The sequence below is a fragment of the Melozone crissalis genome, unplaced genomic scaffold (genome assembly GCF_028551555.1).
Source record: "Melozone crissalis strain CALT ecotype California unplaced genomic scaffold, PUWL_Pcris_2 ptg000557l_1, whole genome shotgun sequence".
NCBI lineage: Eukaryota > Metazoa > Chordata > Aves > Passeriformes > Passerellidae > Melozone > Melozone crissalis.
Window position 1 is genome coordinate 64,527 of NW_026536251.1, and position 14,149 is coordinate 78,675.

Genomic DNA, 14,149 nt, shown 5'->3' on the forward strand with positions numbered 1-14,149 from the left:
GTTGGCGGGAGTTCCCTCAGGGATTGTATCGGGATTTCTATCGGGATTTCTATCGGGATTTTTATCGGGGTTTCTCTCGGGGTTTCTCTCGGGGTTTCTCTCGGGGTTCGCGGGGTTTTTGCGCAGCACCAGCAGGAAGCGCACGGTCTCCGCCCAGGTACAGGTGGTTGCGGCGGGGGCAGGGCCGCGGGTAACCGGAGGATTCTCCCGCCAAAAATTCCCGCGGAGGGAAGGGGACGGCGGGGAAGTACATGGAGTAATCGCATTGGGATTCCATGGGATGTGGCGGGAAATTCTAGGGGTAAATGTGGGAAAAATGGGGGGGATAGGAGGGAAAGAGTGGAGAAAATTGGGGAAAATATTAGGGGAAAATTAGGGAAAATATTAGGGGGAAAATGGAGGAAAATTGGGGAAAATTGGAGAAATTATTAGGGAAAAAATGGAGGAAAATTGGAGAAAATAACAGGGAAAAAATGGAGGCAATTTGGAGAAAATATTAGGGAAAAATTGGGGAAAATATTAGGGGGAAAATGGAGGAAAATGGGGGAAATATTAGGGGGAAAAATGGAGGAAAATTGGGGAAAATATTAGGGGGAAACTGGAGGAAAATTGGAGGCGGAAATATTAAGGAAAAATGGAGAAAAATGTTAGAGGAAATAGGAGGAAAAATAATGGGGAAAACTAGAGGGAAAATGTGGAAAATAGGAGAGAAAAAATGGGAAAGTATTAGGGAAAAATGGGGGGGGGGGGGAAAGGGAAAATATTAAGAAAAAAAAAGGGAAATAGAGGGAAATAATGGGGAAAACTAGGAGGGGAAAAATGGGAAAATAGCAGGGAAAATATCTGGGAATTGAGAGGTTAAATCCTGAAGGAATTTCAGGAATACTGGGGGGAAAAATGGGGAAAAATATGGGGGAGAAAGGTGGGGATGGAGGGATTAAATCCTGAGGGAATTTCCGGAATTTTGGGGTTAAATCCTGGCAGAATTTTGGGAATTTTCGGGATTTTTTTGGAATTTTTGAGGGATTACATCCCAGGAGTTTTGGGCCTTAAATCCCGAGGAAATGTCGGGAATTTTGGGGAATCTGGGGGTGATAAATCCTGAGGGGAATTCCGGGAATTTCTGGGGGTTAAATCCCAGGAGAATTTTGGAATTTTCAGGAATCTTGGGGGTGAAATTCTGGCAGAAATTCAGGAATTTTGGCAGGATAAAGGGAGTTAAATCCCAGAAAAAATCCGGGAATTTTGGACAAATATTGGCGGAATTTTGGGGTTAAATCCCAGAAAAATTCTGGGAATTTTGGAGGAATATTGGGGGAATTTTAGGGTTCAATCCCGAGAAAATTCCGGTAATTTTGGGGCAATCCCGGGGGGGAAGGACGAGAGAAAATCCCACGGATTTTGGAGCCTTAAATCCCGAGGAAATCCCGGAAATTTTCGGGAATTTTGCGGGGATAACGGGAATTAAATAATGGCAGAATCACGGGAATACCGGGAGGATAACGAGGGGTCTGAGGGGGCCGCAAAATCCGGGAATTTTGGGGTTTAAATCCCAGAAATATTCCGGAAATACCGGGAGGATAACGGGGGGTCCCGGAGGGGAATCCTCGGTTACCGGGGGGGTCCCGGGCCTGGTCTGGGATTACCGGGAGGGTCCTGTGGGGGTCCCGGGGCCTGGTCCGGGATTACCGGGAGGGGTCCTGAGAGGGGGTCCCGGGCCTGGTCTCGGATTACCGGGGGATCCTGAAGGGGGGGGTCCCGGCTCCGGTCCGGGGTTACCCGGGGGGGGGATCCCGGAGGGTCCGGCTCCGGTCCGGGCCCGTTCAGCGCTTCCGTGTGCGGCCTGGCGAATGCGTACTGCAGCGCCGGCACGCATGGGCGGCGCCCATGGGTGTATTGCGCATGCGCAACACGAATGGAGGCGTACGGAAGAGCCGATAAACATGGCGGCGCCCATGTGTGTACGGCGCATGCGTGAAAAGGATAAGAAAGCACGGAAGCCTTGCCATAATATGGCGGTGCGCGCGTCTTCACTGCGCATGCGCGGGGGAATCACGGGGAAAGGTTCATTTTGGATGTTCCGGAATCTCAAAATTTTGGGGGTTGGACGCCCAAAAATTCGTTCTGGATGGGTTGAGACCCCCAGAATCTCTCTGGGACCCCAAACATCTCCGTCTAAAGTGAGTTAGTGACGTCCCTGGACCCCCCAAATCTCTCAAAGTCCCTCAAACTCGGGGCCTGGACCCCTCTGGAATCCCCCAAAGTCGAAATACTCAAGACCCCGCAAATTTGTATTCGTCATGTACATTTAAGGCTTTAAAGAGAGGATTTGGGAGGAATTTTTGGGGGTTCAGACCGCTCCGGACACAAAATTTGGGTGAATTTGGGGGATTTCTGTGGGATTCGGGGAGATATAAAACTTAAATCGTATTAATAAAAAACTGACCAATCACAGCTCGCCGCACCAGCGGGGGGTGGGGCCTTACTCCCACTCACAACCAATCGCGTTGCGCAATAAACCGTTGCTCAATCACAACTTGGTGCTGATTTTGATTGACAGGCAACTACGCTATCCTAGCCAATAGAATTACGGGGTGCGTTTAGAGAGGCGGGATTTTCTGGCGTCTCAGCCAATCACAACATGCGAGGGGCGTTTCCCACCGATTTCCCCTCCGCGCGGGAGCCGCCATGGAGCCGCTCCGGCCTTGGCTCGTCCCGTTCCTGCTGCCCGAGCACTGCTTCGACCGATTTTTCCTCCACTTCCAGCTGCTCGATGGTGCCAGAGGGGCCGCGGGGAGCGGTTTTGGGGCTTTTCGGGGCTTTTCGGGCGGTTTTGAGCAGGATTTTGGGCTCCTTTAAGGACTTTGGGGGCGGCCGCCATTTTGGTTACGGCGGGAGTTGTGAGGGGCGCCGCCATCTTGGTTTAGGGCGCGGGACAAGTGCGCCGCCATCTTTGATTTGGCTGTGAGGCGATGCCGCCGCCATCTTGGTTTTGGGTGTGGGGGATCCAAATTTTGAGGAATTTTGACGGATTTTGAGAAATTTTTGATAATTTTGGGGTCACTTCACCTCACCTTTCTCCTTTCTCCACAGTTCCGTGCCTAAAAATCCTCCTGAGCAAAGTTCTGGGCTATGGAATCGTGGCAGGATCCGTCCTGGGTGAGGGCCTGCGGAGATTTTGGGGGTTCCAGGCAGGATTTTGTGGGGTTTGGGGTCCCAATTTATTTTAGGGTTCATTTGGTGGATTTTGGGGTGTTTCTTTGAACATCCCTGATCCATTTCTGCCCCTCCAATAAAAGTCCTTGGGCTACTGAAGGTTTGAGGGACCATGAAGACATTTTAGAAGTAATTTTGGGGTACTTCTGAGGGGTTTCGGGGTGAATTTGGGGGTTTTTTTTGGATTTTGATGCCATTTCTTCCCCCAGCGAAGGTCCCCCATCGACTGAAGGTTGGGGGTCCCTGGGGGGACATTTAAGAATAATTTTGAGGTATTTTTAAGCGATTTTGGGGTGGATTTTTTGGGTTTTTTTAAATTTTAACCCCATTCCTTCCCCCCAGTGAAGCGCCCCCAGCAGCTGAAGATTTGGAGGTCCCTGGGGGGAGTTTGGGGTATTTTTAAGCCATTTTGGGGTAATTTTAAGCAGTTTTTTCACATTTTGGGCTGGATTTTCGGGATTTTTTGGGATTTTACCCCATTTTCTCCCCTCAGTGAAGATGCCCCAGCTGCTGAAGGTTTGGGGGTCCCTGGGGGGGAATTTTGGGGTATTTTAAAGCCGTTTTTTCATACTTTGGTGTATTTTAAAGCGGTTTTGGGGTGGATTTTCGGGATTTTTTGGGATTTTACCCCATTTCCCCCCTCAGTGAAGGTGCCCCAGCTGCTGAAGGTTTGGGGGCCCCTGAGGGGGAATTCTGGGGCCATTTTGGGGTATTTTGAAGCTGTTTTGAGGTATTTTAGGGCGGTTTGGGGGTATTTTGAGCTGGATTTTTGTGATTTTTTGGGATTTTACCCCATTTTCCCCCCTCAGTGAAGATGCCCCAGCTGCTGAAGGTTTGGGGGCCCCTGGTGGGGAATTTTGGGGTATTTTAAAGCCGTTTTTTCATACTTTGGTGTATTTTAAAGCGGTTTTGGGGTGGATTTTTGTGATTTTTTGGGATTTTACCCCATTTTCTCCCCTCAGTGAAGGTGCCCCAGCTGCTGAAGGTTTGGGGGCCCCTGAGGGGGAATTCTGGGGTATTTTAAAGCCGTTTTTTCATACTTTGGTGTATTTTAAAGCGGTTTTGGGGTGGATTTTCGGGATTTTTTGGGATTTTACCCCATTTCCCCCCTCAGTGAAGGTGCCCCAGCTGCTGAAGGTTTGGGGGTCCCTGAGGGGGAATTCTGGGGCCATTTTGGGGTATTTTGAAGCTGTTTTGAGGTATTTTAGGGCGGTTTGGGGTATTTTGAGCTGGATTTTCGGGATTTTTTGGGATTTTACCCCATTTTCCCCCTCAGTGAAGATGCCCCAGCTGCTGAAGGTTTGGGGGCCCCTGGTGGGGAATTTTGGGGTATTTTAAAGCCGTTTTTTCATACTTTGGTGTATTTTAAAGCGGTTTTGAGCTGGATTTTCGGGATTTTTTGGGATTTTACCCCATTTTCCCCCCTCAGTGAAGGTGCCCCAGCTGCTGAAGGTTTGGGGGTCCCGCAGTGGGGGGGGGCTCAGCCTCCCCTCGGTGCTGCTGGAGCTGCTGGCCCTGGGGGGCTCCGTGGGCTACGGCTGCGCCAGGGGCTTCCCCTTCAGGTCAGGGGGGGAAATTTGGGGATTTTTGGGGATTTTTTTGGATTTTGGGGGGTTCTGAGAAGTCTGGGAGGGATTTGGGGTGGATTTGAGGGGGTTTGGAGACATTTTGGGGGGACATTTCGGGGAGCTCAAATGGGGGTTTGGGGTGGGTTTTTGGGACTTGGGGAGTCTGGGAAGGTCTGAAGCAAATTTTGGGAAGTTTTGGGGGGGGATTTAAGGAAATTTTTGGGTATCTGGGAGGGATTGTGGGGGTTTGGGGAAGTTTTGGGGGTTTAAAGTGGGGTTTGGTGTGGATTTCGGGCATTTCAGGGCTTTGGGGAGGATTTGGGGTGGTTTAGGGGGATTTGGGGTTCTGGGAGGGATTTTGGGGGGGATTCAGGAAGACTTTGGGGGGATTTCAGGTGTATTTGGGGGGTCTGGGAAGGTCTGGAGGGATTTGGGAGAGTTTTGGGGGGTCCTGGAGGGATTTTGGGGTATTTGGAATAGACTGGGGGAGTTTTGGGGGAATTTGGGGAGTTTTGGGGTGGTTCGGGTGCATTTTGAGCCGTTTCCCACGGGATTTTCCCCATTTTTCCCCTCCCGGGGGGGGTTTTGGGACCCCCCCACCCCCATTTTTGGGGGGTCCCGACCCCTCCCTGACCCCCCAAAATCCCAACAGCGCCTGGGGGGAGTCGCTCTTCCTCCTCCTGCAGACCCTCACCCTCCTCTTCCTCATCCTGCACTTCGGGGGCCGCACGGGCCGAGGTTGGTGCCGAGTTTTGGGGGAAATTTGGAGATTTTTGGGGATTTTTTTGGGATTTTTTGGGGGGTTTTTGGGATCCTTCACCCCCTTTGTGTCCCCTCCCCCCCCCAGGGCTGGCGCTCGTGGCCGTTTTTGGGGCGTTTTTGGGGATTTTGGTGTCACCTCTGACCCCGCTGAGCTTCGTCACCGCCCTGCAGGCCCTGAACCTGCCCATCATCATCCTCAGCAGGGTGAGGGGCGTCGGGGGGGTCTGGGGGGGTTTTGGGGGATTTTAGGGGGGTTTGGAAGGATTTTGGGGGGTCCTGGGGGATTTTGAGGGGATTTGGGGAGGATTTGGGGGATTTTTGGGGCGTCCTGGAGGGGTTTGGGGAGGTTTAAAGAGATATTGGGGAGGTTTTGGGGGGTCCTGGGGGGATTTTGAGGGGATTTGGGGCAGTTTTGGGAGATTCTTGGGGGGTCCTGGAGGGATTTGGGGATTTTTGCGGGATTTTGGGGGGGTTTGGAAGGATTTTGGGGGGTCCTGGGAGTATTTTGGGGAGGATTTGGGGGATTTAGAGGGGCCCTGGGGAGGTCTGGGAGAAATTTGGGGGGTCCTGGAGGGATTTGGGGAGGTTGAAAGGGATTTGGGGGAGATTTTGGGGGGTCCTGGAGGGATTTGGGGGTTCTGAGAGGATTTGGGAGGGTGTGGGGAGGATTTGGGGGACTTTGGGGGTCCTGGGGGAGTTTTGGGGGATTTTGAGGGGATTTGGGGAGGATTTTGGAGATTTTGGGGGTCCTGGAGGGGTTTTGGGGGGGGTTTAAAGAGATTTTGGGGAGGATTTGGGGGATTTTGAGGAGATTTTGGGGGGTCCTGGAGGGGTCTGGGGAGGATTTGGGGGTCCTGGGAGGATTTGGGGGATTTTGGGGGTCCTGAAGGGGTTTGGGGAGATTTTGGAGCATTTCGGGGAGGATTTTGAGGGGTCCTGGGGGGATTTTGGGGAATTCTGGGGGATCCTGAAGAGATTTTGGGGCAGCTTGGAGGGGTTAAAGGAGTTTGGGAGGATTTGGAGGTTTGAGAGAAATTTGGGGGGTCCTGGAGGTGGGGGGGGGGGATTTAGGGGAGAATTTTGGAATTTTTTTGCCCAAACCCCACCAAATCCTCTTGGGATTTCATGATTATTTTGGGCCAATTTGCTGCTTTTTTCCCATTCTTTGGGATTTTTTTCACCTCTCTGATTGGTCAGGGAGGATTTTGGGGCTCCCAAATTTTTGGGAACCCCCAAAAATGCCCCAAAATTTCCCCCCCCCAGCTGATCCAGATCGTCACCAACGCCCGGCAGGGCCACACGGGGCAGCTCTCGGGGGTCTCCACCGGGCTCCTGTTTGGGGGGGCCCTGGCCCGGATCTTCACCTCCCTCACGGTGAGACCCCTCCCCAAAAACCCCCAAAATCCCAAAAAATACCCCAAAAAAATCCCGGATCTTAAAACCCACCCAGAACCCCAAAAAAACCCAAATTCCCACCAAAAAACCCCCAAATTTTTACTCAAATTCGCCCCAAATTCACCCTAAATTTACTCAGGGCTCCCCAAATTTTTCCCCTTCACGGTGAGACCCCTCCCCAAAAAACCCCAAATCCCAAAAATCCTCCCCAAAAAAATCCCAACTCTTAAAACCCACCCAGAACCCCAAAAAAACCCAAATTCCCACCAAAAACCCCCAAATTTTTACTCAAATTCACCCCAAATTCCCCACTCACGGTGAGACCCCTCCCCAAAACCCCCAAAATCCCAAAAATCCTCCCAAAAAATCCCGGATCTTAAAATCCACCCAGAACCCCAAAAAACCCCCAAATTCCTGCAAAAAACCCCAAATTTTTACTCAAATTTGCCCTAAATTTACTCAGGACCCCCCCAGTTCACCCCATTTATGGTGAGACCCCTCCCCAAAAAACCCCAAAATCCCAAAAGACACCCCAAAAAAATCCCGGATCTTAAAACCCACCCAGAACCCCAAAAACCCCCAAATTTCCACCAAAACCCCCCAAATTTTTACTCAAATTCACCCCAAATTCTCCCCCTTATGGTGAGACCCCTCCCCAAAAAAACCCGAAATCCCAAAAAATACCCCAAAAAAATCCCAACTCTTAGAACCCCAAAAACCCCCAAATTCCTACCAAAAACCCCAAATTTTTACTCAAATTCACCCCAAATTCACCCCAAATTCACCCCACTCACAGTGAGACCCCTCCCCAAAAAACCCCAAATCCCAAAAATCCTCCCCAAAAAAATCTTGGATCCTAAAACCCCCCAAACCCTTCCAGGACCCCCCGAAATCCCCCAAATTTCTCCAAAATTTCTCCCAGAACTCCCTAAAAGTCAAAATCTTTTAAATCCTCCTTAAAATCCCCCCAAATTTTCCCCAAATTCCTCCTAAACTCCAATTTAAACCCTCAAATTTACCTTAAAACCCCAGAAATTCCTTTGCGACCCAAAATTCCCCTAAAATCCTCCAAATTCGACCCCAAAAATCCCCCAAATTTCACCCTAAAATCCTTTTAAAAGTCCCAAATTTCTCCTCAAATCCCCCAAATCCCCTCTCCAGGACCCCCAAATTCTTTCCAAAGCCCCAAAATCCCCCAAATTCACCCTAAAATCCCCAAATTTTCCTCCAAAATCCCCCAAATTCCACCCAAATTTCACTCTAAAATCCCAAAACTCCCCCTAAAATCCCCTAAAATCCCTCAAATCCTTCTCCAGGAACCCCCAAAATTTTCCCAAAATCCCCCAAATTTTCCCCCAAATTCCTCCTCAAATCCCCTCTCCAGGACCCCCCAAATTCTTTCCAAAGCCCCAAAATCCCCCAAATTTTCCCCCAAATCCCCCAGATTTCCCCCCAAATTTCCCAAAATCCCCCAAATTTTCCCCCCAAATTTTCCCCAAAACTCCCCCCAGAACCCCCGAAATTTCCCCAAAGTTTTCCCAAATTTTCCCCCAAATTCCACCCCAAAGTCCCCCAAATCCCTCTCCAGGACCCCCTAAGTTTCCCAAAATTCCACAAATGCCCCCCAAAATCCCCCAAATTTTCCCCAAAACTCCCCCCAGAACCCCCAAAATTTCCCCAAAATTTTCCCAAATTTTTCCAAAATCCCCCAAATTTCCCTGCAGGAAACCGGGGATCTCCTCTTGGCCTCGACCTTCGCGGCCTCGGCCACCTGCAACGGGGTCCTGCTGGCCCAGGTGCTGCTCCTGGGGGGCTCCCGGGACCCCCACCCCAAAAAGGAGTGACCCCAAAATTCCCTGCACCCCAAAAAACCCCAAAATCCCCCCAAAAATCGCCTCAAAATTGAGATTTTTTGGGGTTTAAAACGGGGATTTTTGGGTCTGGGAATCTTAAATCTCACCTGGAATCGCAGCAAGATTTGATGGGACCCCCCCAAAATCTTCTTGGGACCCCAAAAATTCACTTGGGACCCCCCTAAAATTTACCCGGGACCCCAAAATTTTTCAGAAAGCCCAAAATCACCCCAAAATTAAGATTTTTTTGGATGAAAAGAGGATTTTGGGGTGGTTCCCGTGCTCTGGGACCCTCAAAATCTCACCTGGGATGATCCCAAATTTTTATGGGACCCCCAAAAATCTTCTCAGGATCCCCCAAAAATTCAGGGACCCCAAAATTCCTCCCCGGGACCCCCCAAAAAACCCCTGGGACCAAGGAGGGGGAGGGGCAGAAATGCGAAATGGGCGTGACCAGAGCGCCCCTCCCCCATCCCCAATAAATTTGGGGTCCCCCCATTCCAGGGGGTCTCCCCCCCCCCCCCCGATTTTTTGCTTGGTAATAAATTAATTATAAGTACTAATTAGCGTTAATTACGGTGGGAGGGGTGCTGAGGTGGTGATGGGGTGGGAAAACTCCGCCCTCCATTCATAAACCCCGCCCTCCATTCATAAATCCCTAATCCGTAAAGAAATCCCGCCCTCCATTCATAAATCCCGAATACGTAAATAAACCCCGCCCTCCAGTCATAAATCCCGCCTTCTGTTCCTAAACCCCGCCCTTCATTCATTAATCCTACCCGCCATTCTCAAACCGCCTTGGCCACGCCTCCATCGAGCACTCTCCTTCCTGATTGGCTGCCGCTCCCCTGACCGTTCCCACGCCTCCTTCCGACCCCAAAACCCCCAAAATCTCCCCAAATTCCAACACTGGGTGGGTCCCCATCCTCCGTGACCCCTCCAGGACCCCCCAAATCCCACCCTGGACCCCCCCCAAATCCCTCTGAGCCCCCAAACTCCCCATTTGTCCCCACAACAACCATTCCAAACCCAAAAAATCCCTAAAATTCCCCCGAAATTTTAAATCCGGGGGGGGTCCCCCCGCCCCAAATTCCCCTCCCATCCCCCCCCCCCCCCCAATCCCGAACCTCCGGCGTCTCCATCGCTTTATTCCCACAATTCCATAATTTCTATGCAAAATACTCTCATCTCCCCTCCCCCCCCCTCCCCTCCTTTTGTTTCCCACGCCGAGGGAGGGGGAGGGGGGTGGGGGAGGGGCCCATGGGAACCCCAAAACCCCTCCCCAAACCCCTCCCCCACCCCCCCAAAAATGTTCGAGGCCGGGAGGGGCCGATTCGGGGGCCCCCCGGGGCGTTACAAATATAGAGCTTAAATATGTACAAAAAAATGAGAAGAGTCCAAATTTGGGGCGGCGGCGGGGGGGGGCGTTTTTCCCCCCACCCCCCAAAAACCACCGGAGAGGGTCCCCCCCAAAAAAAAAAAAAAATCCAAAAAATCCACACCAAAAAAAAAAAAAAAATTAAATAAAAACAACCAACCCCTCCCCCAAGGCTTTGGGAATTCCCAGCAGGTCCTGGTGGGGTTTTTTTGGTTTTTTGGGATTTTTTTTTTGGGGGGGGTTTCCTGTGGATTTTGGGGGGATGGGGGGATTTTTTTGGGGGGGTCCCCCCCCCCGGCCCTAAAGCCGCTCGCGGGCGGGGACCCAGATGAAAGGTCCTGAGAGGTCCTCGATGACTCGTTTGACTTTGTGGTAAATCTCCTCGAAGCTGTCGCCTTCCACCATGGCTGGGGAGAGAGAAAAAAAAAATGGGGATTTTGGGGGATTTTGTGGGAATTTTGGGGGGTTTGGGGTGGGTAGGGATCTTTGGAAGGTAAAAAAAGGGCATTTTGGGGGAATTTTGGAAGGTTTGGGGGGGTGTTGGGATGAGAAGGGATATTTGGAGTGGAGAAAAAAGGGAATTTTTTGAGGATTTTGGGGGGATTTGGGGTGGGTAGGGATCTCTGGAATGTAAAAAAAGAGGGTTTTTTGGGGATTTTGGGGCGTTTGGGGTGGGTAGGGATCTTTGGAGTGGAAAAAAACCGGGATTTTAGGGGAATTTGGGGTATTTTGGGAGGGTTTGGAGGGGTTTGGGCCGTTAGAAATCCTTGCAGATTAATAAAAAGGGCATTTTGGGGAATTTTAGGGAGGTTTGGAGTGAATAGGGACCCTTGCAGGTAAAAGAAAAGGGGAATTTGGGGGGTTTTTGGGAACTTTGGAGAGGTTTGGGTGAATTTTGGGGGTCTTTGAGGGGGATTTTGGGTGCCCCCAGGTGTATCCCAGGTGTGCCCAGGCGTGTGTCTCACCTGAGAAGCACTCGGTGAACTCCTGCTCCAGTTTGGTGGCTCTGTCGAACGCTTTCCGCGCCTGCTCCTCGCTCACGCGCTTGGAGATCTCCCTGAGGGGGCGGGGCCGCGTTGGGACACGCCCACATCGCCTGGCCACGCCCACGCCTCTGTGAGACACGCCCACCCCGCCCGGCCACACCCACAAACTCCCACAGACACTCCCACAGCACGGCGTCATTCATAAGAGGCCGCGCCCATTCATAAAACCACACCCACCTCTCGCCTGGCAATTAGGAAACCCCACCCATTATGCAAATGGGCCTCGCTCTCATCATGGATGGCCACGCCCCCTCCTGCCTCAGTTTCCCCTTCTGTGCACAAACCACGCCCCTAAAACCCCTCAAATTCCACCCAGAATGGCTGCCCAGGTGTGCCCAGGTGTGTGCCAAGTGTAACCCAGGTGTATCCAGGTGTGTGCCCAGGTGTGCCAGGTGTGCCCAGGTGACTCACAGCACGTTCTGCAGCGATTTGGGCCGGATGAAGATGGCGATGGGTAATGGGTGTGCCCCAAAACCTCCCAAAATGAACCCAGAATCACTGCCCAGGTGTGCCCAGGTGTGCCAGGTGCCCCCAGGTGTGCCCAGGTGACTCACAGCACGTTCTGCAGCGATTTGGGCCGGATGAAGATGGCGATCGGGTGCAGCTGCGCCGCCTGGAGCCGCCGCACGGCGTTGGCCGACACGTCCAGGATGCAGTGCTTGCCCTGCAGGGGACACAGGTGACACAGGTGAGACCCAAACCACATCCAGGTGTGACCCAAGTACACCCAGACACGTCCCGGATGCAGTGCTTGCCCTGCAGGGGACACAGGTGACACAGGTGAGACCCAAACCACATCCAGGTGTGACCAGGTGTGACCCAAGTACACCCAGACACCGTCCCGGATGCAGTGCTTGCCCTGCAGGGGACACAGGTGACACAGGTGTGACCAAGTGTGGCACAGGTGTGACCCAAATCACACCCAGGTGTCCCCATGCCATCCCCAGGTGTCACCAGACACGTCCAGGATGCAGTGCTTGCCCTGCAGGGGACACAGGTGTGACCAGGTGTGACACAGGTGTGACCCAAACCACACCCAGGTGTTCTCATGTAACCCCCAGCATGCAGTGCTTGCCCTGTAGGTGACAGGTGAGACCCAGGTGTGTCACGGGTGTGACCAAGGTGTGACCCAGGTACCCCAGGTGTGTCACAGGTACCCCCCATGTCCCCCCAGACATGTCCAGGATGCAGTGCTTGCCCTGCAGGTGACACAGGTGTGTCACAAGTGTGCCCAGGTGTGCCCAGGTGTGTGTCTCACCTGTTCAGCCACCTCTCTCACGGATTGGACGCTGGTGCCGTACAGGTGGCTGTTGTACTGCCCCGCCCAGGTGTACCCAGGTGTATCCCAGGTGCGTCCAGGTGTGTTCAGGTGTGCCCAGGTGTGTATTTACCTGTTCAGCCACCTCCCGCACGGACTGCATGCTGGTGCCGTACAGGTGGCTGTTGTACTGCCCCGCCCAGGTGTATCCCAGCAGTACCCAGGTGTGCCCAGGTGTATCTCAGGTGTGTATTTACCTGTTCAGCCACCTCTCTCACGGATTGGACGCTGGTGCGGTACAGGTGGCTGTTGTACTGCCCCACCCAGGTGTATCCCAGCAGTACCCAGGTGTGTCCAGCTGTGTTCAGGTGTATCTCAGGTGTGTATTTACCCGTTCAGCCACCTCTCTCACTGATTGGACGCTGGTGCCGTACAGGTGGCTGTTGTACTGCCCCAGGTGTGTTCCCACACTCCCCCAGCTGTACCCAGGTGTATCGCAGGTGTTCCCAGGTGTGTTCAGGCGTGCCCAGGTGTGTATCTCACCTGTTCAGCCACCTCTCTCACGGATTGGACGCTGGTCCCGTACAGGTGGCTGTTGTACTGCCCCGCCCAGGTGTATCCCAGCTGCACCCAGGTGTATCTCAGGTGTGCCCAGGTGTGTATTTACCTGTTCAGCCACCTCTCTCACGGATTGGACGCTGGTGCCGTACAGGTGGCTGTTGTACTGCCCCGCCCAGGTGTATCCCAGCTGCACCCAGGTGTATCTCAGGTGTATCCCAGGTGTGTATTTACCTGTTCAGCCACCTCTCTCACGGATTGGACGCTGGTCCCGTACAGGTGGCTGTTGTACTGCCCCGCCCAGGTGTATCCCAGCTGCACCCAGGTGTATCTCAGGTGTATCTCAGGTGTGCCCAGGTGTGTATTTACCTGTTCAGCCACCTCTCTCACGGATTGGACGCTGGTGCCGTACAGGTGGCTGTTGTACTGCCCCACCCAGGTCTATCCCAGCTGCACCCAGGTGTATCTCAGGTGTATCTCAGGTGTGCCCAGGTGTGTATTTACCTGTTCAGCCACCTCTCTCACGGATTGGACGCTGGTGCCGTACAGGTGGCTGTTGTACTGCCCCGCCTCGATGAACTTGTGCCCCTGGATGTCTTTCTCCATGCGCTCCCGCGAGGCCACAAAGTGATAATCGCGGCCGTCGACCTCGTACTCGCGCTTGGGCCGCGTCGTGTCTGCAGGTGCGACAGGTGTGACAGGTGTGACACACCTGGGACAGGTAACGGGGTTAAATGTGGGATAATTGTGTGATAAATGGGGCCCAGGTGTGTCCCAGGTGTGATAATCGCGGCCATCGACCTCGTACTCGGTCTGCAGGTGCGACAGGTGGGACAGGTGTGACAGGTGAGACACACCTGGGACACACCTGGGACAGGTAACGGGCGTTAAATGGGTGTGAAATGTGATCTGGGTGTGTCCCAGGTGTGACAATCGCGGCCGTCGACCTCGTACTCGCGCTTGGGCCGCGTCGTGTCTGCAGGTGGCACACCTGAGACAGGTGAGACACACCTGGGACACACCTGGGACAGGCAACGGGGGTTAAATGTGGGATAATTGTGGGATAAATGGGGATAAATGGGACCCAGGTGTGACAGTCACGGCCATCGACCTCG

The 14,149-nt window shown here is 52.9% G+C and overlaps 2 protein-coding genes across 2 annotated transcripts; one reads left to right on the forward strand and one right to left on the reverse strand.

Annotated features, from left to right (window-relative positions):
- Window positions 1-2,676: 2,676 nt before the first annotated feature.
- MPDU1 (mannose-P-dolichol utilization defect 1) lies at window positions 2,677-8,837 on the forward strand. Its single transcript, XM_054295250.1, has 7 exons — window positions 2,677-2,776; window positions 3,094-3,159; window positions 4,646-4,778; window positions 5,437-5,522; window positions 5,632-5,750; window positions 6,810-6,920; window positions 8,666-8,837. Exons 1-7 carry the CDS (start codon window positions 2,689-2,691, stop codon window positions 8,783-8,785), a joined length of 723 nt encoding a protein of 240 aa, XP_054151225.1. The 5' UTR covers window positions 2,677-2,688; the 3' UTR covers window positions 8,786-8,837.
- Window positions 8,838-10,453: 1,616 nt separating this feature from the next.
- On the reverse strand, window positions 10,454-14,025 carry LOC128950366 (disks large homolog 4-like; the record flags this gene model as incomplete). The annotated part of the gene is made up of 5 exons (XM_054295251.1): window positions 10,454-10,579; window positions 11,138-11,229; window positions 11,773-11,882; window positions 13,539-13,711; window positions 13,966-14,025. Coding segments are annotated over 5 exons (542 nt in total), but the record flags the coding sequence as incomplete, so codon positions are not given.
- Window positions 14,026-14,149: the final 124 nt, after the last annotated feature.